We start from the raw sequence: 26,798 nt of genomic DNA on the forward strand, positions 1-26,798 counted from the left end.
ATGACCATTTGGGCATGAATCAGGGACGGATGATCTCTCTCACTCTCACTCTCTCTCTGATGCTCTACCTTTCATATAAGCAAATACTTTGTAAAAACAAACAAACAAACAAACAAAAAAGAATGACAAAGGGCCAGTGCCATGGCACTCTAAGTTAATTCTCCACCTGCAGCACTGACATCCCATATGGGCACCGGTTCTAGTCCAGGTTGTTCCTCTTCCAGTCCAGCTCTCTGATGTGGCCTGAGAAAGCAGTGGGAGGATGGAGGATGATCAGTTTAGCAGAAGTTTAATTCTGAGAATATGAAGTCTTGGCAAGGATGTGGCAAAGCAGCAACACTTGAGTTCAATTTTATTTAATGAGGAAGGGAAGAAAATAAGGTTACAACACCAAACTCAAAGACGTCTGTAATGTCCAGTTGAGATTTTCAGTGGTGAACTCCCTGTGAATGTCTAATTCTGGACAGCAACCAAACCATTATCACGTCTCTTGTAAGATATTTAAACTTATAAGAACATAATAATGTCATATATTTCCCTTCTGATCTGACCACAGCCACTTCTAGGTTAGTTTTTAAAGAATCACAGAAAAAGGAAGTCATGCACCAACCACAGCTACCATTCAAAAAGAACACACTTAGGATACCTTGAAAACATCATCTCAGGTAGAATTTGGTCCATATTGTGAAAGTCTTGCACAAAGAATGACCAGTTTATTTATTCCCTATGTGAACTGAGATTAAGAAAGACCCTAAGCATAGTTAAGGTGATTGGATTTCTATAAAATGAGATAGGGAGTGTAGACATAAAGCATCCAGAGAAGTGTCAACTTAGGATATTAACATATTTTTATTCCATCTCCCATGATTTCAAAGGATGTGAATTCTATTTTTGCTTCTTTTTATGCATTTATTTTTATTAATATAAAAAAACAGATTTCATGTACTTCATGGATACAATTCTAACAATATACTGATACTTCTTTCTCCATGTCTTTAATTTTTGCAATAACATATTTTTAATTTAAGTCACAGGCTTATTGCTCCACTAAATCAAGAGTTCAACAAATAAAAATCAGAAAGACTATTGTTCAGCAAGAATACAGACAAGTATTCCTGTGGTGCCAACATTCCAAATGGGTGCCTGTTTGTGTACTAGCTGCTCCTCTTCCAATTCAGTTTTTTTTTTTTTTTTGGACAGGCAGAGTGGACAGTGAGAGAAAGTCAGAGAGAAAGGTCTTCCTTTGCCGTTGGTTCACCCTCCAATGGCCGCCGCGGCTGGTGCACCACACTAATCCGAAGCCAGGAGCCAGGTGCTTGCTTCTCCTGGTCTCCCAAGCGGGTACAGGGCCCAAGCATTGGGCCATCCTCCACTGCACTCCCAGGCCACAGTAGAGAGCTGGACAGAAAGAGGAGCAACTGGGACAGAATCCGGTGCCCCGACCGGGACTAGAACCCAGTGTGCTGGTGCCACAGGCGGAGGATTAGCCTATTGAGCCGTGGCGCCAGCCTTCAATTCAGTTTTCTGCTTATGGCCTGGGAAAGCAGTGGAAGATGGCCTAAGGGGTTGGGCTCCTGCACCTGCCCCTGGCTTCCAATTGGCCCAACTCTGGATGTTGTGGACATATGTGGAGTAAATGAGCAGATGGAAGACCTTTCTCTCTGTCTCTCCCTCTCTCTGTAATTCTATCTTTCAAATAAATAAAATCTTTAAAAAAAAAAACAAACCAGTAATCAAATCCCTAGATGTCCATTTCACTCACATTAAAGTGTTTTGTACTTATATATGAGCTACCTCAAATCTGAAAAAATATATGATATTTGTCTTTCTAGGTCAAGCATAATGGTCTCCAGTTGTACCCATTATGTTGCAAAATACAAGACTTCTTTCATTTTTATGTTTGTATACATACCACATTTTCTTTATCCAGTTATCAGTTGATGGACATCTAGGTTGATTCCCTAACATAGCTATTGTGAAATGAGTGGCATCAACAGAGGAGGACAGGTAACTCATTTGCTGATTTCATTTTCTTTGGGTATATTGCCAGGAGAGGGATGGCTGCGTCATATGGTAGATCTATTTTCAGATTTCTGAAGCATCTCCATTCTGTCTTCCACAATGGTTATACCAGTTCACATGCCCACCAACAGGGTATTAGGGTACCTTTGCCTCCACAGCCTCATCAGCACTTGTTATTTTTTAATTTTTGCATGACAGCCATTCTAATTGGGGTGAGATGATACCTCCCTGTGGTTTTTATTTGCATTTTCCTGATAGCTAGTGATCCTGAGCATCCTTTCATGTGTCTGCTGGCCATTCACGTTTCAAAGGGTACAAATTCTTGAGATAAGAAATTGGTGCAAAGATAATTTAGATCAAGAGTTTTCTAATAGGACTTCTAATATAAACAAAATTGTTTAACTCCAAAGCACAAATTTTATATTTAACTCTGAATAGGGAAGTGTAACTGGTATATATAGGTGAGGAAGGAGTAAAAGAAGGATTTTCCTTTTTATTATATATGCATCTTCTCTTTATATATTTTTTACAAGGAGAAACAGTCATATAATGTTGAAATTTTAAAAAACATTTTTAAATCTTTTTTCCCCAAAGAAACCTTTTAATTAAAGAATACAAACTTATACATTTCATAAGTACAACTTTAGGAATACAGTGATTCTTCCCACCATTCCTGCTCTCCCACCCACACTCCCACCCCTCTGCTCCTCCCTCTCCCATTCCCAGTCCCATTCTCCAATAAGATCCATTTTCTTTTCTTTTTTTTTTTTTAGAATTATTTTATTTATTTGAAAAACAGAGTTACAGAGAGAGGTAGAGCCTCTCAGAGAGAGAGAGAGAGGTCTTTCATTCTGCTGGTTCACTCCTCAAATGACCGCAATGGCCAGAGCTAAGCTGTGGAGCTAGGAGCCAGGAGCTTCTTCTGGGTCTCCCATGTGGGTGCAGGGGCCCAAGGACTTGGGCCATCTTCTACTGCTTTCCCAGGCCATAGCAGAGAGCTGCATCAGAAGAGGAGCAGCCGGGACTCAAACTGTGCCCATACGGGATGCTGGCACTGCAGGCTGGGGCTTGAACCCACTGCACCACAGTGCCGGCCCCAAGATTCATTTTCAATTAACTTCAGATGAAGAAGACTAATCCTCTATTAAGTAAAAAGTTCAACAATTTGCACACAAAAAAATCATCATGTATATCTATATCTATTTAGATATAAATATAGATATAGATAGAGATATATCTTTGAGAACAAGTTTTACTGTTAACTCTCATAATACAACTCATTGAGGACAGAGGCCCTGCAAGGGAAGTTAGTGCACAGTGACTCCTGTTGTTAATTTAACAATTAACACTCTTTTGTATGATGTTAGTGACCACCTGAGGCTCTTTACATGAGCTGTCTAGGCTATGGAAGCCTTTTGAATCCACAAACTCCGTTAGAATTTAGACAAGGCCATAAGCAAAGTGGAAGTTCTCTCCTCCCTTCAGAGAAAAGTACATCCTTGTTTGATGACCACTTCTTTCATTTGTAGTCTTACCCACAGATGTCCTTTATGTAGGACATTTTTTGCCACAGTGTCTTGGTTTTCCAAGCCTGAAATGCACTCATGGGCTTTTCAGCCAGACCAGAATGTTTCAAGGGCTGATTCCAAGGTCAGAGTGCTACTTAAAGCGACTGTCATTCTATGAGTCTGTGTGCAGACTGCTTCCTATGTTGCAGCATTCACTCTTGTTTAATTTTTTTATTGTTACCAGATACTTAATCATATTTATATGATCACTCTAACAATTAATCATATCTAAGGGACTGGTGTTGTGGCGCAGTTGGCTAGGCCGCCACTTGTGACACCTGCATCCTAGTTCAGAGCATCAGTTTGAGCCCTGACTGCTCTGTTTCTGACTCAGTTCCCTGCTAATGCATCTTGGAAAGCAGCGGATGATGGCCCAAGTGCTTGGGTCCCTGTTACCAATGTAGGAGACCTAAAAGAAGGTCCATGCTCCTGGCTTTGGCCTTGTCTAGGCATAGCTACTGAAGTCATCTGGAGAGTAAACCAGCAGATAAAGGATCTCTCTCTCTCTCTCTCTTTTTCTCTCCTCCCCCTCCCTCCGTCCACCTCTCCCCTCCATCCATCTCTCCCCTCTCTGTCTCTTTCACTCTTTCAAACAAGTAAATATAGAAATCCTTTTTAAAAAACTAAAAGCATGTTAATGTCCCTCCCAGAGATGCTTGCCATCAGAGTTGAAATTATCAGGTTTATTGTACTTCCACAAGGAATTTTAAGAAAGTTAGAACAAACTGAAAACATTCTGTGGTACAAAGATAAACATTTCATGTATTTCAACTATTATAATACAAAAACCTCATATCACCTTGGAATGGAGAAAGATTTTCCGACTATAACTTCAGATAAAAAGGAAAAGATAGCAACTTTTAACTAGAGAAAAATTCTTCTGTAATTTTCAACAAAATTTAAAGATAAAAAACAACCTGGGAAAATGATCTGAAGCATACACTGAAAAAATAAGTTCATAATTCCAATATATGAAGAACTTTTACAAATTAGTAAAACAGACATCTTAACTTTTAAATTGGCAAACAACATCAATAGTCAATCCTCATCCTCATTCTCTCATTATGAGTTTGAACATTAAGATATTCAACCTCTGAACTCTGTAATTAACACACAATTATTCTTAGGTGTTTAAATTTTAACTGAAAAGTGATCCCTGTTAAATATAAGAGTAGGAATAAGAGAGGGAGGCGATGTACAACTTGGGACATGTTCAATCAGACTTGCCCCAAATGGTGGCGTTAGAAACGTGCCAGGGGATTCCAATACAATCCCATCAAGGTGGCATGTACCAATGCCATCTCACTAATCCAAGTGATCAATTTCAGTTCACAACTGATCACACTGATAGGTCTAAGAGTCAAAAGGATCACACAAACAAGACTAGTGTCTGCTAATACTAACTGATAGAATCAAAAAGGGAGAGAACAATCCAACATGGGAAGCGGGATACACAGCAGACTCATAGAATGGCAGATGGCCTAAATAGCACTCTGGCCTCAGAATCAGCCCTTACGGCATTCAGATCTGGCTGAAGAGCCCATGAGAGTATTTTAGGCATGGAAAGCCAAGACACTCTGGGGAAAAAAAAAAAGAAGACCTAAATGAAAGATCACTACGAGTGAGATCCCAGTGGAGAGAAAGGGGCCATCAAAGAAGGAGGTACCTTTCTCTGAAGGGAGGAGAGAACTTCCACTTTGACTATGACCCTGTCAGAATAAAATCGAAGTCAGCGAATTCAACAGGCTTCCATAGCCTTGGCAACTCATGACTAGAGCCTAGGGAGATTACTGATGCCATAAACAAGAGTGTCAAATTGTTAAGTCAACAACAGAAGTCACTGTGTACTTACTTCTCATGTGGGATCTGTCCTTAAATGTGTTGTCCAATGTGAAGTAATGCTATAACTAGTACTGAAACAGTATTTTTACACTTTGTGTTTCTGTGTGGGTGCAAACTGATGAAATCTTTACTTAATATATACTGAATCGATCTTCTGTATATAAAGATAATTGAAAAAGAATCTTGATGTGAATGGAATGGGAGAGGGAGTGGGAGATGGGAGGCGTGCGAGTGGGAGGGAAATTATGGGGAAGGGGAGCCAATGTAATCCATAAACTGTACTTTGGAAATTTATATTAACTAAAGAAAAAAAAGATATTCATGGAAAAAAAAAGATATTCAACCTCATTAGACATTTTTTCTATCAAATTAGCACAAGCTTAATAATATCTAGCATTGGGGCCGGTGCTATGGCGTAGTGGGTAAAGCTGCCGACGGCACTGGTTTGTGTCCTGGCTGCTCCACTTCCGATCCACCTTGCTGGTATGGCCTGGGAAAGCAGTGGAAGATGGCCCAAGTCCTTGAGCCCCTGCACCCGCATGGGAAACCTAGAAGAAGCTCCTGGCTTCTAGCTTCGCATCTGCCCATCTCTGGCCATTGCAGACAACTGGGGAGTCAACAAGCGGATGGAAGATTCTCTCTCTCTCTCTCTCTCTCTCTCTCTCTCTCTCTGCCATTCTTCCTCTCTCTCTGTGTAACTCTGACTTTCAAATAAATAAATAAATCTTTAAAAATAATATCTAACATTAGAAAGAATATGGGAGAAAAACACAGTCTTAGTTGCCACTGATGGAATTCTAAATTGTTCTAAAGTTCCTGGGGGGAAACCTAGAAAAACAACAATATTTTATTTGATACCTTTTTTAAAAAAAGATTTATTCATTTAGTTGAAAGGCAGAGTGAAAGAAAAGACAGAAAAAGTTATCTTCTACCCACCAGATCACTCCCCAAATGGCTGTAACACCCAGAGCTGGGCCAACCCAAAGTACTTCATTCTGGTCTCTCTTGTGGGTGGTAGGGGCCCAAGGACTTGGGCCATATTCTGCTACATTCAGGTCAAACAGGGTAATTTTATTCTCATTTTTTCTTAAAATAAAGACACAACAGAAGTTTTACAATTCAGTATGATTAGATGTGATTTATAATTTTAACAATTAAAAAAACAGCCACCAACTAGAACTAGTTCAAACTATAGAATAATCACAGCAAAGAGAAGCTACTTTTCTGATCAAAACACTTGCTGCAGCTAAGCTTCTCAGAAAGCTTCCTGGGTTTTCTAAGGTAAACTTTCAAGAAAGGGCTTGTGGAAAACCTCGGAAAGGTATCCTATAGGAAATATTCATTGCAGTACTGTTTATAATACTGAAAACTGGATAACATGAATACCTATATAAGAGTGTTCAAAATTCACAGTATTCCAGGATACTGCAAACACTATACAGCTATTAAAAATAATAATGTAGATCTTTGCCCGATAAGCATGAAAAGGTAATCTAGATATACAATTAAAAGTCAGGTAGCATGTTTCTCTCAGTATTAACCATAGATTCATTGCATATATAAGCATTCTCATTAACATACAAATACATACACCATCTACAGTTACAGTCACATACACAACACATATCCCAGAAACATTTACCAAAATATTAACAGTGGCAATGTCAGAAAAACGCAATCACAGGTAATTTTTACTTTCTTTTTTATATCTTCTGAATAGTCCGTGCCTTTTAGAAATAACAATGTATGTATGGACTTTAAGATAATAAACTACAAATTTCATTATTTAATAAAGAACAATAAAAATTATCTTATTAAACACCTTGTGACTTTAACATATATTAGTATTTTCTTACCTTTAAACCTTCAGCTGGAAGTCTATAACCAAATCTTGCCGGGAGATCATCAAATGTCTGAGATGCATTTTCAAAATTATACTAAATATAAAATTGAAAAGAATCAAGTTAAGACCAATTTACATATAATACTAAAAACAAAAGGTTTCTGAAGATTATATAAATTGACATTTTCATAATTCGGGTTTACTATCAGCTTATAACAATAAATAAATGTGGAATTGCGTATTCATTACAATAGCAAGGAATATATGCAAGGTACAAAATACACAACTGCTTAAATTTGACTCTGATTTCATATATTGTATTTTAGTAACAACAATAATTCTACAGCATTCAACAACTTATAGTTTTTCTGATTTTTTTTCCTGCAGACAACTCCTTGGCAAGGAATTTCCTAGAGAAATTAATTTTCAGCAAGAGGGTTCCATTTTATTTTCTCTAAGTTATAAAGCTCTGATTTATTTTATAAAAATTTACTTTAATTATTTGTAAGAGCTACAGAGAGAGGTAGAAACAGAGAAAGAGGTCTTCCATCCACTGATTCACGCCCCAGATGGCCACAATGGCCAGAGCTGTGCCAATCCAAAGCCAGGAGCCAGGAGCATCTTCCAGGTCTCCCACATGGGTGTAGGGGCTCAAGGACCTGGGCCATCTTTTACTGCCATCCCAGGCCACAGCAGAGAGCTGGATTGGAAGAGGAGCAGCTGGGATTAGAAATGGCACCCATACGGATTGCAAGCGCCTCAGGCCAGGGCTTTAACCCACTGCACCACAGCGCCGGCCCCAAAGCTCTGATTTAATTGAGGATAACTGAGGGTATTCACTTTATCAACATTCCCCTTTCCATATAACAGAGTCTTCTGCCAAGATATTTATCAATCCTCTACTAAAACAAAACAAAACGGTTTTCTATGTATTAGAAGATAACAGTTATGATACAATTTTCAGTTTGCTGTATCATTTAATTAGAATAATTAATTAGAATAATTAGAATGTTAATTCTGCTAACAGAGTACGAGAAGCAAGGAAGGTAGACAGAGCTAAGCATAGACAGTAAACAAGCAACTTTGAGACCCAAGTGAAAACTGTGATTTATTAACAGTTTAAAAAGTTGTTCACAACCTATAGGTCATAAATAGAAAAGAAAATGTTTGATTGAAGACAGATTAAAAGGATGAAACAAAGCAAAACTGTTACATAAAACTTATCATAAGAAAAGATAGAAGGATAGAAGGATCAAGCAAACCTTAAATGTCCACAAAACATGGATTATATCAGACATCCAGACTGATAGCTAAGTCAACCCTAAAACAAATATCTTCTGGTGAGTCCCATTCTAAACTCCTATCTCACCTGTCAGACGTATGCAGATAAACACCTTTGCAGTTAACCAGCCAGGCATAAATGCCTTGTATCAGGGCTGGTGCTGTGGCGCAGTGGGCTAAGCTTCTGCCTGCGGCACCAGCATCCCATAAGGGCACCAGTTCGAGACCCAGCTGCTCCTCTTCCAATCCAGCTCTCTGTAATGGCTTGGAAAAACAGAAGGAAAAAGGCCCAAGTCCTTGGGCCTCTGCACCCACGTGGGATCTTTCTTGGCTCCTGGCTTTGGATCAGCCCAGCTCCGGCCATTACAGCTATTTGGGGAGTGAACCAGCAGATGGAAGACTTCTCTCTCTCTCTCTCTCTCTCTCTCTCTCTCCCATTACAGCTATTTGGGGAGTGAACCAGCAGATGGAAGACTTCTTTCTCTCTCTCTCTCTCTCTCTCTCTCTCTCTGCCTCTGCCTCTCTGAAACTTTGTCTTTCAAATAAATTAATTAATTAAAAAGAATCTCTCTCTCTCTACCTTTCAAATAAATAATAAATGATTAATTAACTTTTTTAAAAATGCTTGTATCTCACCAATACAGCAAGCAAGTATTGGATCACTTGGCTCACTCTCAGCTCAGACCCTGGTAATCACACCATCCATAGAGAAAGCTGACACAGCATAGAGAGAAAACGGACAATCAACAGACAACAGAGAATTCGGGTAGTATGGTTCTTGCATCCCACTAAAACCATATCCTGAGTGTCTTAACATACCCATCGTTCACCTTTGTTCTCACCATCTGCTTGCAATTAATTCAATAAACTTTGTGATCCAAGCATCTGAATTTGGGCACTGAATCCATCCACTCTCTTATGTCTGGGTTTATCAGTCCAGCAGTGTACATGGAGGCCATCCAGAACAGAGTACTTAAAAATGTTCATGGAAAAGTAGAATTAAAAGTTAAGTTTATTTTGGTGCAAAAACTTTTGAAATGCATATATACAGCTATTTTCAAAGCATTCACAATAAATGTATATTATGAAAAAGTATGCATAGATTTTAATTTTTTGCACCAAAATGAAATTATCTTTTAATTGCATTTCTCCACAAATATTCTGAAGTATCCTCATATGAATGGTGATTGCTTCAGGGTTGCTGTCTGTTGCAGTCATAATTCCTATTTGAAGAGTGCTTAATAACTTACAAAGTGCTTTTACATCCATTACCACAATTCACATTTAATCTCTTGATTAAATTACCTTAATTGCTTTCATTCACTATAATCAGTTCTGTGTTGAATCTGAGAAAGTCATTTAACTCTTCCCAGGAAAAGACACCACTATAACATAAAAGAATCTGATCTAGATCAAGATAGATGGACTGAGGAAAAATAAAAATGTGAATGTGTGCTTTTTAAGTCAGGAAAATCCGCAAATCTAGGGTTTTTTTAATCATTTCTTATTACTGAAGAGTTTTACTTTTATGCTTAAAATTTGAGAAATAAAATATTGAACTTGAACTACAGTACTTATAACTGTGGGACTTGATGTAAATTTTGTTGCTGAGTGAGACCCATTTTGAAATCACTTTCTCATTCCATACCAGCAAAAGGACTGTCTCACACTGCAATAGTTCCTCCTATGAACAAGACTAACAAATACCTCTTTGGCACTGCAGAAACAAGATGGGGGTAGACAAAGTGTGATGTTCATGACATTAAAGTATGTTCTCTGGCAGGCGCCACAGCTCAATAGGCTAATCCTCCACCTAGCGGCGCTGGCACACCAGGTTCTAGTCTCGGTCAGGGCGCCGGATTCATTCCCGGTTGCCCCTCTTCCAGAAGGCCAGCGCTCTGCTGTGGCCCGGGAAGGCAGTGGAGGATGGCCCAAGTGCTTGGGCCCTGCACCCCATGGGAGACCAGGAGAAGCACCTAGCTCCCGCCTTCAAATCAGCGCGGTGCACCGGCCGCAGTGCGCCAGCCATGGTGGCCACTGGAGGGTGAACCAACGGCAAAAGGAAGACCTTTCTCTCTGTCTCTCTCTCTCTCTCACTATCCACTCTGCCTGTCAAAAAAAAAAAAAAAATAAGTATGTTCTCTGTTAAGATTTTTGAAGTAGAAAATAAAATTATTTCTTTCTAAAATTCCATCCTCAGTTATTATCCCATAAAATTTCAGTTCACTTATTTTGAAAAGGTCTTTTCTTTACCAATACTTGTTCTTTGTAGGAAGCTTAACAGAACGTTTCCTTTAATTTAGAAAGTAACAAATAGCTAACAATTATTGAGCACTCATTATATACTAACATCATGCTGAACACTATATAGGTTTTAATTTTTAATATATATTTGAATTGACATTTAGTAATTGCACTTCTTTATGGGGTAGAGTATATGACATTTGTACACATATACAAGTGTGACTATACGATCAGGATAACTGGCATATCTATCATGGGTATTAATTTACTTAATCCTTAAAAAAACTATAAAGTAGGTCACTATTATTATCATTCTTATTTGATAGACTGATCACAGAAATTCAAAAATAACTTCCTTCTACTAAGTTAAAGAAAACAGGATTCATGAGGCAGGTGCTGTGATGTAGCGAGTAAAACCGCTGCCTGCAGTGTCGGCACCCCATATGGATGCTGGTTTGAGTCCTGGCTGCTCCACTTCTGATCCAGCTCTCTGCTGTGGCCTTCTAAAGCAGTGAAGGATGACCCAAGTTCTTGGGCCCCTGCACCTGTGTGGGAGAGCCAGAGGAAGCTGCTGGCTCATGGCTTCAGATCGGCGCAGCTCCAGCCATTGCAACCATCTGGGGAGTGAACCATCGGATGGAAGACCTCTCTCTCTAGATCTCTCTAGAGATCTAGATCTCTCTCTCTCTCTGTGTAACTCTTTCAAATAAATAAATAAATCTTTAAAAAAAATAAAAAGATTCAGAGAGAGTCAAGATGGCAGAATGGGGAGGCCATTTACAGCTCTAGTCTAGGAGATGATAATTCAGAAAAGTGGAGAGAGCACAGTCTCAGGAAAGAGTTAGGGAGAAGATGGCAGAGGAAACTCCACATAAATTAGAGGGACACTGTGGACCTATGTGGAGGGTGTGGATGTGCACAACTCAGGACACCAGCAGCCGAGAGCCTCAGAACCAGCTTTGGAGTGAGGTGAGATCAGACAGTAGCAGCCCAGGCCACTGCAGGAAGAGCCTGGCAGGAGGCTGGCTTCGAGTCCAGTGGGAGATAGCATACCTGCCAACCTAGAGGGAGGAAGGAGGGGCACATTTTTCTCCCTCCCCAGCAACCCAGCCCTAGAGTCCTGTAACTATGTGAGAGAGGCCATTTTGGACATACACAACAGTGACACCAGCATGTGTTTGTGTATCTACCAACCAGATGAGACAATACGCCTGAGTCTGGCTGGGAGAATTGACAGGGGACTGGGAGCTCATGACAGTGGGAGCCTCGTGCACTGGGACTATGAAAATAATGTGGCTGAGTGTGAGAGCGCAATGTGTCACTGGGACTTTGGGCAGTCACTGTGGTCAGTTCCACACGCTTGTGGCTCCCTGATTCCCTGGTGAGGGTCATTGCTACAGGATACTTGTTCACACTGAGGGCTGTATGGATCCTTTGTGTGGTTCTTGTGGCAGCACAGATGAAAACTACCCACTGGGGCTACCACCCAGGCATTGGTCTCCTTTTAGGAGAGGAGGAGAGCATGAGACTACACCAACAGAATTGAACAAATCTCCCCTCTGATTTAAAAATATATATATATGAGATTTATCATGCCCAATGTGGGTATCACCTTATACACTCCCCTCACCCTGGAGTACTGAACAGAGTTCCCTGAATACACCCAGCATACTTCTCTGGGTATTCAATGAAAGAGCGGACACTCCACTAAGCTACAGAGGAATAGTTCAAAGATAAAAGTCATCAAAGGCAAAAAAAAAAAAAAAAAAAAAAAAAAACCAAGTATCGCCACAAATGCCTAATAATACACACAGCAATTCAAGAAACAATAATAAAGAAGAAAATATGACGCCTGCAAAAGAACACAGCAGTCCAATACTAGAATGTGGAAATAAAGACTGACAAAATGACAGAAACAATTAAAAAATGATCGCAGGATTACTTAGAAGTAATCAGAAGCAAATTCATGAACTAAAAAATCCATACATGACATAAATGAAAATTGTTTCCATGAAATTGAGATTTTAAAGAGAAATCAAAATGAAATCATGGAAATGAATTTAACAGAATAAAAAATACTGTGGAAAGCCGCAAGAACAGGCTCAGTGAGGCAGAAGAAAGAATATCCAAGTTAGAAGACAAATCTCTAGAAATTTTAAAGTCAGACCAAAAAAAAAAAAAAAAAAAAAGGAAAGAAAGAAACTAGCAAACTAAAAACACTGTCAGAGATTAATTAATGGGATACTATCAAATGACCCAACATATGTGTCTTAAAAGTTGCTGAAAGCATGGAAACACAGAATGGATTACAAGGCCCTTTTAGTGAAACAATTACAGAAAACTTCCCTAACGTGGAGAAAGAAAGGGACATCCAAGTACAGGAAACACATAGAACTCCTAACAGACATGACCAGAGTAGATCTTCACCATGACTCATTGTAGTAAAACTCTCCACAATAAAACATGAATAAAAGATTCTAAAATGTGCATGAGAGAAATGTCAGATTACATTCAGAGGATCTCCAATTAGAATCACAGCTGACTTCTCATCAGAAACCCTACCTGCTAGGAGAGAATGGTGAAATATATTCCAAGTCTTCAGCAAAACACAAAACAAAAACAAACAAACAAAAACTGTCAACTCAGAATACTACACCCTGAAAAGCTCTCACTTATGAACGAAGGTGAAATAAAGACCTTCCATAATGTGCTATACACAGAAACATGGACATCTCTATGAAATAAACTGAAGCAGAAAATTCCCATAAAAGTACAAAGGAAATTCAAAGTAAATAATAAGGATATTTATGGAAAAATGCTAAGGCCAAGTTGTTATTTACCAAAAGTCAGCTTGAATGTAAATGGCCTCAACTCTCCAGTTAAAAGACACAGACTGGCTGAATAGATTAAAAAACAAAACCCATCTATTTACTGCCTACAAGAAACAACAAAGAAACAGGCAGACTAAATGTGAAAGGAGAGAGAAAGATACTCCATGTAAACAGAAACCAAAAAAGAGACATCCTAATATCAGACAAAACATACTTTAACACAAAAACTGCTAAGACAAAGAAGGGAACTATGTAATGAATACAGAATAAATTCAACAGGAAGAGGTGACTATTATGAATGCATACGCACCTAAGTACAGGGTACCTGGCCATTGAAAAGAAATGTTAAAGGATCTGAAGGGAGACATAGACTCCAACACAATAGTAATGGGGGACTTCAATACTGCACTTTCAGTAATGGACAGATCAACCAGACAGAAAATCAGCAAGGAAACAATGCAGTTAATTGACACTATAGAACAAATGGCCTTAATGGATATCTACAGAACTTTTCATCCTACAGATGCAGAATACACATTCTTCTCACCAGTGAATGGAACTTCTCTATGACAGACTACAAGCTAGGCCATAGAGCAAATCTCAGCAAATTCAAAAAAATTGAAATCATACCATGTATATTCTCTGACCACAATGGAATGAAGCTGGATTTCAACAACACAAGAATCTCTAAAACATATATGAACAAATGGATACTGACCAACATGCTTCTGAATGAACAGTGGGTCATAGAAAAAAATCAAGAGATTTGAAAAAATTTCTGGAAAAGAATGAAGACAGCAATACAACATATTAAAACTTATGGGAGGGGGCTGGCGCTGTGGCGCAATGGGTTAAGCCACCGCCTGCAGTGTTGGCATCCCATAAGGGCACCGGTTCGAGTCACGGCTACTCCACTTCCCATCCAGCTCTTCTACAGCCTGGGAAATCAGTAAAAGATGGCCCAATCCTTGGGTTCCTATAGGTGCGTGGGAGACCCAGAAGAAGCTCCTGGCTCCTGACTTCAGATCAGCGCAGCTCCAGCCATTGCAGCCATTTGGGGAGTGAACCAGCAGATGGCTCTCTCTCTCTCTCTCTCTCTGCCTCTCCTTCTCTCTATATATAACTCTGACTTTCAAAAAAAAAAAAAAATAACTTATGGGGGACCTGAATAGCTAAAGTATTCTTATACAAAGATACAAAGCTGGAGGCGTCACAATACCTTATTTCAAGAAATACTACAAGGCAGTTATAATCAAAATGGCCTTGTACTAGATGGCTAGACCAGTGGAACAGAATAGAAGTGGTACAGGATAGAAGCACCAGAAATCAATCCAAGCATCTACTACCAATTTATATTTGAAAAAGGACCTAAAACCAATCCCTGGAGAAAGGACAGTCTCTTCAACAAATGATTCTGGGAAAACTGGATTTCCACAAGCAGAAGTATGAAGAAAGACCCCTAACTTACACCTTACACAAAAAAAAAACTTTCAGAATGCATTAAAGACCTAAATCTATGGTCCAATACCATCAAATTATTAGAGAATATTGGGGAAACTTTCTAAGACATTGACACAGGCAAAGAGTTCTTGGAAAACACCCCAGAGGCACAAGCAATCAAAGCCAAAATTCACAAATGGGATCTCATCAAATTGAGAAACTTTTGCACTGCAAAACTCTTAGGAAAGTGAAGAAGCAACTGATAGAATGGGAAAAATTATGTGCAAACAATGCAACTGATAAAGGATTAATAACCAGAATATACAAAGAGACCAAGAAACTCAACAACAACAAAACAAACAACCCAGATAAGAAATGGGCAAAGGATGTTAACAGACATTTTTCAAAAGAGGAAATCCAAATGGCCAATAGACACATGAAAAAAATGTTCAGGATCGGCCAGCGCCATGGCTCACTAGGCTAATCCTCCACCCGTGCTGGCACACCGGGTTCTAGTCCCGGATGGGGAGCTGATTCTGTCCCGGTTGCTCCTCTTCCAGTCCAGCTCTATCCTGTGGCCCGGGAAGGCAGTGGAGGATGGCCCAAGTTTTTGGGCCCTGCACCCACAAGGGAGACCAGGAGGAAGCACCTGGCTCCTGGCTTCAGATCGGCACAGTGCCAGCTGTACCAGCCATTAGGGGAGTGAACCAACGGAAGGAAGACCTTTCTCTCTGTCTCTCTCTCACACTGTCTAACTCTGCCTGTCAAAAAAAAAAAAAAAAAAAAGTTCAGGATCTCAAGCCATCAGGATAATGCAAATCAAAACCACAGTGAGGCTTCACTTCACCCCCATCAAATTGGCTTTCATACAGAAATCAATAAAGAACAAATGCTGGCAAAGATGTGGGGAAAAGGTACCCTAATCCACTGTTGGTAGGAGTGTAAACTGGTAAAGCCACTAGAGAAGACAGTTTGGAGATACCTCAGAAATCTGAATATAGACCTACCATATGACCCAGCCATCCCAATCCTGGGTATTTACCCAAGGGAAATGAATCAGCATATGAAAGAGTTATCTGTACCTCCATATTTACTGTGGCTCAATTCACAACAGCTAAGACATGGAATCAACCCAAATGCCTATCAACTGATGACTGCATAAAAAATTATAGGATATGTACACCATGGAATACTGCACAGCGGTAAAATAAATTGAAATTCTGTCATTTGCAACAAAATGGATGAATCTGGAAAACATCATACTTAGTGAAATAAGCCAGTCCCAAAAAGACATATGTTCTCTCTGATCTCTGATAACTAATACAGCACCTAAAAAGCAATCTATAGAAGTGAAATTAATACTTCAAGATACAATGACTTTGAACAGCCCTTGTCACAACTGTTGAGCAACAGTTTTTTTCATATAATTTCTTTTTTTTAAAGATTTATTTTATTTATTTGAAAGACAAAATTATAGAGGAGGTAGAGACAGATTAGAGAGAGGTCTTCCATCCGCTGGCTCACTCCCCAGATGGTCACAATGGACAGAGCTGTGCCGACCCAAAGCCGGAAGCCAGGAGCTTCCTCCAGGTCCCCAGTGTGGGTGCAGGGGCCTACCACTTTCCCAGGCCACAGCAGAGAGCTGGATGGGAAGAGGAGCAGCTGGGATTAGAACTGGCACCCATATGGGATGCTGGTGCTTCAGGCTGGGGCTTTAACTCTCTTTGCCACAGTGCTGTCCCCTTTTTCATACAATTTGTTGAACTCTTTACTTAGTTTATTCATATATGTATAAAGTTAATTGAATAGATCTTCATAAAATAAAAGAATGAGAATAGGAGAGGGAGGAAGAAGAGGGCTGGGAGTGTAGGTGGGAGGGAGGGTACGGTGGGAAGAATCACTATATTCCTAAAGTTGTATTTATGAAAAGCATGCAGTTTGTATTCCTTAAATAAAAGGTTTTGGTGGGGGGTGGGGCAAGATTCTTAACCTAAGTGCCTTGCACCAGCACTCTGGTTCTTTTTTTTATTATTTTATTTTAAGATATATATTTTATTTATTTGAAAGGCAGAGTCACAGAGAGAGAAGGAGAGACAAACAGAGATCTTCTATCCACTGGTTCACTCCCCAGAAAGCTGCAATGGCCACAGCTATGCCAGGCCAAAGCCAGGAGTCCACAGATTCTTCCAGGTCTCCTATGTGGGTGCAGGGATTCAAGCACTTGGGCCATCTTCAGTTGACTTCCCAGGGACATCAGCAGGGATCTGGATCATCCGTGGAGCATCCAGGTTTTGGACTAGTGCCCATATGTGATGCTGGCATTGCCCAGCTTAACCTGCTTTACCACAATGCCATCTACAGCACCCTGGGTCTTAACTCACTGCCTTATTCTGTCTTTCACACACTTTTGTTTTTAAAATAGATACTTGAGATGTTAGATAATTTTCTAAAAGTCATACAACTTTTGGTGGAACTGGAATTCAACTCAGATTTCAACTCCATTGCTGGAGTACTTGACTACCATGCTATATAATGCAAACCATTCATACTACCACCCACTAGGTGTTTCTCTGCTATTCAGCTCACTGACCCTCAAACCACCACCAAGCAACCAATTGTCCATGAAAAATCCAGACAACTAAATCAAAAAACAGACTAAGAATCAGCCAACATTGGGTTACTTGTCCTATGAAACTAAGACCAAATAAGACCAAAGGCAGAACTCCAAAATAACCAGTCCCTTGTGCCTACTGGACTTAGGATATTTTCCACTGATCTGGTTTAAGTGCAATGCTCCTGCCAATTCCAAAAGTACATGTTTCTAGAAATAAGCCTACATAATTAATGATGTCACATTTCTTTTGAGGTAAAAGAAAAGAGAAACAATGAAATAAGAAATGAAAAGAGTAATCTTAAGTATCAAGAGGGGTAACATTGTGGTATAGTGAGTAAGGCCGCCCCTTATAATGTCAGTATCCTCTATGGGAGCCAGTTTGAGTCCTGGCTGTTCCACTTCTGATTCAGCTCCCTTTTAATGGTCTGAGAAAGTGGTAGAAGATGACACAAGTGCTTAGGCCGCTGCTGCACATGCGGGAGACCCAGATAAAGCTCTTGGCTACTGGCTTAGACCTGGTTCAGCCCTGGCAGTTCCAGCCATTTGGGGAGTGAACCAACAGATGGAAGATCTCTCTGGCATTCACTCTCTCTCTGTAACTCTACCTTTCAAATAAATAAATAAAAGTATCAAGAAACTCATGCTTCTAAAACAAAGCAAGACAGAACTAAATCTCTAAGGGAAGACTACTGATCTGCTCCAACATTTCCTGAATTTTTACTGTGTACTGACAATAGGCAGGAGGAACATAAAGCTTACTAATGAGACACAATCCTGCCTTCCAGGTACTCAAAATCTACAAAGTTTACTGATTTGTTAGCAACATACTATAGTAGCATCTCCAACCAGTGGCATAAATACTGTTGGTGGGGAATTAACAGTGAAGTGGGAGAATTCAATGGCCAAGATAAAAGAAACCTAAAAATGAATTGTATAGGGGCCAGTGCTGTGGTATAGTAGGCTAAGCCTCCACTTCTGGCACCAACATCCCATATGGGGGCCAGTTCATGTCCTGGCTGCTCTTCTTCTGATCCAGCTGTTTATGGCCTGGGAAAGCAGCAGAAGATGGCCCAAGCCCTTGGGCCCCTGCACCCGCATGAGAGACCCGGAAGAAGCTCCTGGCTCCTGGCTTCAGGTAGGCCCAACTCCAGCCATTGTGGCCAATTGGGGAGTGATCCACCGATGGAAGACCTCTCTCTCTCTCTCTGCTTCTCCTCTCTGTGTAACTCTTTCAAATAAATAAATCTTTAAAGAAAAATGAGAGGTATATAACTAGAATCAACCTGATGTACAATGTAGTTAAATCTGTATGACTGCAAGCTCAGACTTCAGGGATGCTTCTAGTCAATTAAAAGGAAGAGCTAATATTTTCTACAGTTTGACTCACTTCCTTTGAATGACTGTATCATATCCAGTTCCTCTGTCTTAATTTTTAGTTCCCTTTTTTACCAGTTACATGACCTTATAACCACTTCCCTCCAGCCACCTCTGCATGCTTGTAAGTATTCTTTCTTTAGTCTCAGCCTACACCAGATTTAAACAGCTCTCATGATGATGGTTTCTTCACCGGAAGAAGTCAACAACCAATACTTACTGCATGAGGCACAAGGAACACCACTAGCAAAAACATTTGATTGTTTTTCTAAACCTAACATTTTGTTTGGTCTCTACATTCAAAAACACAGCTTGGGGCCGGCAATGTGACATAGTAGACAATGCTGGCATCCTATACGGGCACCAGTTCATGTCCCAATTGCTCCATTTCCCATGCATATCTTTGCTAATGGCCTGGGAAAAGCAAGGGAAGATGGCCCAAGTGCTTGGGGCCCTGCCACCCATGTGGGAGACCTGGAAGACGCCCCTGGCTTTGGTCTGGCCCAGCCCTGGCCATTGTAGCCATTTGAGGAGTGACCCAGTGGATGGAAGATCTCTCTCTCTCTCTCTCTCGAACTCTTTCAAATAAATAAACAAAGCTTGAACGTCTCAGATCATCTTGAAGGAGTAAATGAAAGATAATCAGAATGATAATTATAATGAATATAAAAATGACATGCATAGCATTTACTATGTGTTAGATACTACTCCATGAAGTTTACCTTATTTAATTACCTCCACAACACTCTAGTTTACAAATAAAGAAACTGAAGCACTTAAAGCAGCTAAGTAATTTTATCAAAACCACATAACTGCTAAGTTCTCAAAGCAGTCTACAGAAAATTTGACTCATCACACAATTGGACTAGGAATAACAATTCACCTTAGATACATACTAAATAAAAACAAAAAGGAGTGACGAGCATTAGAAATAACATAAACGCAGAGACAAAATTAAAGAAAACATGGGAGACAAGGAAAACTTCATCTCCTGATCCACCCATAAATCCTCTAACTCATTTCAAAAGTCATATCAAGAATATTCTAGGAGCCAGCACTGGGGTGCCATAGGTTAATCCTCCACCTGTAGCACCGGCATCTCATGTGGGTGCCGGTTCTAGTCCCAGCTGTTCCTCTTCCAATCCTGCTCTCTGCTATGGCCTGGAAAAGCAGTCGAAGATGGCCCAAGTGCTTGGGCCCCCACATCCACTTGGGAAACCGGGAAGAAGCTCCTGGCTTCTGGCTTTCGATCAGCACAGCTCTGGCCATTGTGGTCATCTGGGGAGTGAACCAGCGAAAGGAATACCTTTCTGTCTGTCTCTCCCTCTCACTGTAACTCTACCTCTCAAATAAATAAATAAAATCTTTAAAAAAGTTTTTAAAAAATAAAAAAAATATTCCAACGACTTTGAGAACTAATGTAGAGAACAGATTAAACAGCAACAGATTCAGTTCTTAAAAGTTCTACATTCACTCCACTTCAAAAAGATCCACATGATATGCAAGAAAAAAAAATAAGCAGTTCCCTACTGAAGGTGACAGAGGATAAGAAATGTCACAGGGACTGAACTCTGCTTTCAAAAGCTGTTACAGAAACCAGCCTGGCTCTCCCAAGTCCTCAAACGAGTCTGAAATCTTTCGGAAATGTGCCACAATACTATGCCAAAGCACAGCTGAGGACCGCATCAAACTTTGGTCAGCAACCACTCTTGCCCTTCTATTTCTCATCAAGTATCTTTAAGCAAATCAGTTGTATTCAGAAAACCAAAAACAATACATCCTTAGCACAGACCTAGAGTGCAAGTATCTCTCTCTCTTACACACACACACACACACACACGCACGCACACACACACACAAACATACACACTTAGTTCTTCTTTCTCTACCTTCACAGAAATGAAAGAGGAAATCTATACATTTCCCATTGTAAAAGACCATAAGACAGTAGCCTAGTGAGAGCAATCATCTCTAAAAATTTTACTATCCACCATCAAAGATAGGACAACTGTGCTTGTCTTCAGACTTATCAATGCTAATGAAATTTTCTATGGACATCTCACAGAGTATATTAAAATATTATTGGGGCTGGCTCTGTGGCACAGTAGGTTAATCCTCCACCTGTGGCACTGGAATCCCATATGGGTGCCGGTTCTAGTCATGGCTGCCTCTCTTCCTTCCAATCCAGATCTCTGCTATGGCCTGGGAAAGCAGTAGAAGATGGCCCAAGTGCTTGGGCTCCTGCACCCACATGGGAGACCAGGAAGAAACATCTGGCTCCTAACTTCAGATCGGCACGGCTCCGGCCATTATGGCAATCTGGGGAGTGAACCAATGGAAGGAAGACCTTTCTCTCTGTCTCTCCCTCTCACTGTCTGTAACTCTGTCAAATAAATAAATAAAATCTTTTAAAAATATATTATCAACAGATATAATGTTGAGAAATTATATTCATTGGAGATATGCTAGAAACCAAGAAAGATGCTAAGATTCAACACAAATACAAAATCACTCACATATGCACACACACTCTCAAGAACAACATCACTTATCAGGTACTCATTGCATTAGCTCATACATTAGATAGTAAGCAATAAAAAGAATGAATAAGGTACCCTACTTTCAAATAACTGCGTTCATGTTGTTAGTTATGTTTGTACATAAATAGCTTTATATAATTCCATCATTCAGGACTTACTTAAAGCTTTTCTTTAAGGAATTTTTGAGATACTAATAAATCTTACTATACTCACTGCTAAAATGTCTGCTTCTACAGGCAAGAGGTTTAAGAATGCAAAGAGCTGGACAGTCAGGATGGTGTAGACTTGTGTGGCCGACAGCATGAGCATCCCTATGGAGAGCAGCATCTCGTAAAATCACCTGGAAAACAAGAATGTATTAAGAGATGGTACTTGGTCCCTGAGGATAAATCATTTGCTATATGAATTCCCAATAATACTGAAAAGCTTCGCTTGTAATTATACATGTGAGCCAATCTTAAAATTAAAGTTTCTATTTCAAAAGTGAAAGAATATACACAAATTTGGACATATAGGTAAACACCCAAGATTAGTCAACACAGGCGCCCACATAATTCACAGTGACTCTTAAGTTCTGTGTTTTAACCACAGAACAAACATCCTCCTACAGTGCTCAATCCTCCTACAGCTGTCTATTAATTCAATTTTCAGCGAGATGAACTTTCAATAACAATAACAGTAAAAAATACAAAGACTTTTAAATTTTTACATAATTTTTAGAATTTTTAGACTCTGGTTCAATATAAATTCACATGTAAGAGGGGTAGGAAGAGAGTGGGGATTGGGGAGAGCAGGTGAGTGAAGGAAGTGTGGCTGTTTTCTTGGAACTGTACCTATGGAATACATAAAATCTGTTCTCTCTATATTAACTAATTTTTTAAACTTATTTTTTACTTACTCTTGTATGATGTGCCCACAATAAAGAATGTAAAAACAAACCAGCAGCCCATTTGGGGAATGAACCAGCAGGTAGAAGATCTCTCTATATATAACTGTAACTCTGCCATTCAAATAAATAAAATAAATCTTTATAAAAACAAATAAATAAAAGTAATTTACTATAAAGTACAGATTGAGAATCTCTAATCAAAATACCCATGTTCTGAAATCTGAAATGCTCCCTAAATTGGAAATTTTTAGTTTAGTAGCAGGGCAAGTATAATTTGGGAATTTTTCAACTTTAAGATTTGTAGGGGCCGGTGCCATGGCTCACTTGGTTAATCCTCCACCTGCGGTGCTGGCATCCCATATGGGCACCAGTTTCTAGTCCCAGCTACTCCTCTTCCAGTCCAGCTCTCTGCTGTGGCCTGGGAGGGCAGTGGAGGATGGCGCAAGTGCTTGGGCCCCTGCACTCACATGGGAGACCAGGAGAAAGCACCTGACTCCTGGCTTCAGATCGGTGCAGCCATAGTGACCATTTGGGGGATGAACTAACGGAAGGAAGACTTTTCTCTCTGTCTCTCTCTCTCACTGTCTAACTCTGTCAAATAAAAAAAAATTTAAAAAAAAAGATTTGTAGACTTGTAAACAAGCAATGATCAATAAAAGACTGCAGTTAAGGCAAAAAGAGTTTTAGGAATCATAAGCAAATAGGTGATAACTGAAATGATCTTAATGTAAAAGTAAAAATAAAAAAATCAAAATTCTGAAGACTATTTGAATGTAAGAGACAGTGAAAGCAGGGTAAAGAGATTGATTTCATAAAAGTCAAGAGAACAAAGAACTTTGAAATGTATTTATGAGGAGGGAAGGGCAGTAAGCCACAGAAGTAAATGTTGGAGAAGAGGCAGGAGAGTCTAAAATTTTCACATTAAAGAGTTTGTCCAACATAAATAAATGAGACATAAATGTCTCTGAATTCTAAACAGTGACTCCTGCTCTGATAAACTTTCTGGAAACACACCTCCTGGCTTTATACTTCATTATATGTGCTATCCAGGATATAAAACATACCCCTTTGTTATATTCAAAAGACAATTTGTGAGAAACTAAAAGTGTTAGGAAATTTCACAAAATTTTGTGTATGTGTAAATATATGTAGCTTCTGTAAAAAGGTCCAGAGTTGTTAACACATTCTTAGAAAGCACAGATATGGTTTTGTCATTTTTGGATTTTTCAGATTTCAGGTTAAACCTTCCTTCTCCAGGAAGTCATCTGATGAGAAATATTAGCAAGTTTAAATCCTTTGATACATCCTCTCTTAGTACTTAATTTACTGAGTTAACATAAATGCAGATTGTCAATTGAGTTACTAGGTGACATTATTTATTGAAAAAATAATTCCTTGATTGGTGAAAAACATTTAACTTGGAAAGATTATAAATTAACTATAAAAGCTTGTTTAAAAAAAAAAACAAAAACAACAATAGCAAGAGGTCCCTGATACCCTGCATTATTGTGTTTCTTAAAATCAAACATGACTTCAAAGGGATCCTGGAAGTTATTCATGATGTTAAAAGAAGTAGTTGCTGGAAGAATTTGAGAAGGATTGGTGTTAATTCTTTAAATATTTGAAAGAATTTGCCAGTGAGGCCATCTGGTCCTGGAATTTTCTTTCTTGGGAAGATTCTGACTATTCATTCAATTTTTTGTCTCCATGATTCAGTCACAGTAGGTTTCTGTGTTTCTAGAGTTTGTCCATTTCAATTAGGCTTTCCAATTTCTTGGCATATAGTTATCTATAATACTCTTTCATAATTCCTATCTGGTCTTAGGATTTTCTTTCTTGCGAAGATTCTGATTATTCATTCAATTTTCTGTCTTCATGATTCAGTCTCGGCAGGTTTCCGTTTCTAGAGGCTATCCATTTCAATTAGGCTATCCAATTTTTTCACATACAGTTATCTATAGTACCCTCCCATAATTCCTAAAATTGGCAGTTATATTTCCAATCTAATTTCTATATATATTCATTCCTTCTCCCCTTCACATCCCTTTTCCCTCCTCTCCTCCTCCCTCTTCACCCTTTCTCCCCTTCTCCTTCTTTGTTTTTAATAAGTTCAGCTGAAAGCTTGCTAATTGTGTTGATCTTTTCAAAGAACCATGTCTTGATTTTATTGATTTCATTCTGGCCACATTTTTCAGATCTAGAGAACCCTGGCTGACACAAATGATTATCTGCATGGCTGTAGAGCATAGATGACAGTTACTCTCTAATGCTGGTCTGGTAATTGCAAATTTTATAAATTCCCCAAGCATCACAGTAAACCTTAACTTCATAATTAAATTTGTGTTAATATTATACAATTTATTTACACAAAATTACATTTTAAAATTTCATTTTAAGATTTCAGCAAGTGTTCAGACCACCATTCCTTTCAGGAAACTTCCTTCCAAATAACTTAATTTTGAAAATGACTCAATCATCTGAAATCAACTACTTTACTGTCAAATAACACTTATGAAACAGCCAACCATCTCCACAAATAAGCTCCTTCAAATGAAGCTCCTATTCCATTAGTTTTCAACCTATCTTCCCTATTATTGCTGGTATTTCAAAACCCATCACAACTGATAAAATAATTATAATTTTTTCCTACTTTACAGAAATAACTAGTAGTTTTATTGTGTTCTTTCCAATAGATGTATCTTAAATGATAACATACAACAAAAGAATGCACTCTATACCAAGCACTAATAGAAAAAAGTGAGCAATTAGTTAACTATTTCAGTGGAAATTTTATAACAGCAAGTCACATTTCATTAAGTATGTTATTTTCTTACAAATGTTATCATGGTTACATATGTACAAGACATATACAAGAATATGATCCTGGCACCGTGGCGTACTTGATTAATCCTCCGCCTGTGGCACCAGCATCCCATATGGGCACTGGTTCTAGTCCTGGTTGCTCCTCTTCTAGTCCAGCTCTCTGCTGTGGCCTGGGAAAGCAGTAAAGGATGGCCAAATGCTTGGGCCCCTGCACCCGCATAGGAGACCAGGAAGAAGCACCTGGCTCCTGGCTTCGATCAGCACAGCTCCGTCCACTGCGGCCATTTGAAGAGTGAACCAATAGAAGGAAGACCTTTCTCTCTGTCTCTCTGTCTCTCTGTCTCTCTCTCTTTCTCTCTCTCTCTCTCTCTCTCTCTCTGTCTGTAACTATACCTGTCAAATAAATAAATAAATCTTAAAAAAAAAGAATATGATCCTACAAAATTTCCTCCAAAATACTGTTCTAAATTCATACAACACCCAGATATATCAACAATTCCATAGTGCTCTTCATAATGCATCATGGATTTCCAAGAATCCTTAAAACTAGAACCACTAATAAATACTAAAATTAAATTCCTGTGAAATAGTTTTTAAAGCCTTCAAAGAGAATGGCTCAGAAGTTGTCATAAACAAGAGCACATCAGAAATTTTTTTAAAAAAAGTTTAAAGCATTAGAGATTCCAAGAAAGCTTAATAGGGAAAAGACAAGCTGGTTCTGACAAGGGGAAGAAAGCAGAAAAAAGCAGAGGAAGAATATCCCCAAGGCAGAGTTGGAGAGAAGTTTGCAAAGGAAATTCTACAGAAAGAAGACGTACACTGTGTAGCAGTATGGAAAGTACAGCCACACATCAGCAAGCGGGGACACCATCTGTGACTCCCGCAGCCAGAGGCTTTAGGAAACACCAGGTTCTGAGAGTGGCGCCAGCTGCTGCAGTCTGCCCTTACCAGATTCCAGCCTCTCAAGCTACCACAGGCTCCATCGCTCAAACTGCCAAGGTGGAGCACCCATAGACAACTGGCTCTGGAAACAAATCTTCTCTATCTATGGACAGGGCAAGATTACCGGACAAAGAGGAGATCTTCTGCACCCTGTGACTGTGGGAGTCTTGTGCACTGTGACTGTAGGAAACCTATGACTTCAAAATTGGTGTAGGGTGTAGCTGAGTCTCTGAGTAATCACTGTGTCTGGTATCAGAAGCTCAAAGCTCCCTGAATGCTTGGGATGCATAACTCCTGAGGGTTCCATGTTCACACGGACAACTGCATAGATCCTTGTAAAGTTCATGCACCAAGGTGGGTGAGGATTGTACCCACGGTGGACTAACCCTGGGCATTGATCACCTTGGAAGAGATGAGATGATTTATGAGTACACCGAAAGATGTGATCATATCCTCTCCCCTGCTGACAAGAGAGGAGACCTATTAAGCCCAATCTGGGTGACACCCTGAATTCACAACCCATCCTTGAGCACTCACCAGAGTTC

At 39.5% G+C, this 26,798-nt stretch overlaps 1 protein-coding gene across 14 annotated transcripts in view; it reads right to left on the reverse strand.

Moving 5' to 3' along the window:
• Nucleotides 1-26,798, reverse strand: part of RNF13 (ring finger protein 13) — a 198,807-nt gene that overhangs the window by 124,591 nt on the left and 47,418 nt on the right. For 8 of the 14 annotated variants that reach the window (XM_051818707.2, XM_008266322.4, XM_070072673.1 and 5 more), the window contains exons 2-3: nucleotides 21,813-21,939; nucleotides 7,289-7,369 (exon numbers count right to left, since the gene is read on the reverse strand). In XM_051818707.2, the coding sequence (XP_051674667.1) occupies nucleotides 7,289-7,369; nucleotides 21,813-21,926 (195 nt within the window). In that variant the 5' untranslated portion in view covers nucleotides 21,927-21,939. Of the gene's footprint in view, nucleotides 1-166; nucleotides 244-7,288; nucleotides 7,370-21,812; nucleotides 21,940-26,798 lie in introns of those variants that run through there. The other 6 variants (XM_070072669.1, XM_051818708.2, XM_070072674.1 and 3 more) reach the window with 3 other exon arrangements.

Source organism: Oryctolagus cuniculus, chromosome 4 (genome assembly GCF_964237555.1).
Source record: "Oryctolagus cuniculus chromosome 4, mOryCun1.1, whole genome shotgun sequence".
NCBI lineage: Eukaryota > Metazoa > Chordata > Mammalia > Lagomorpha > Leporidae > Oryctolagus > Oryctolagus cuniculus.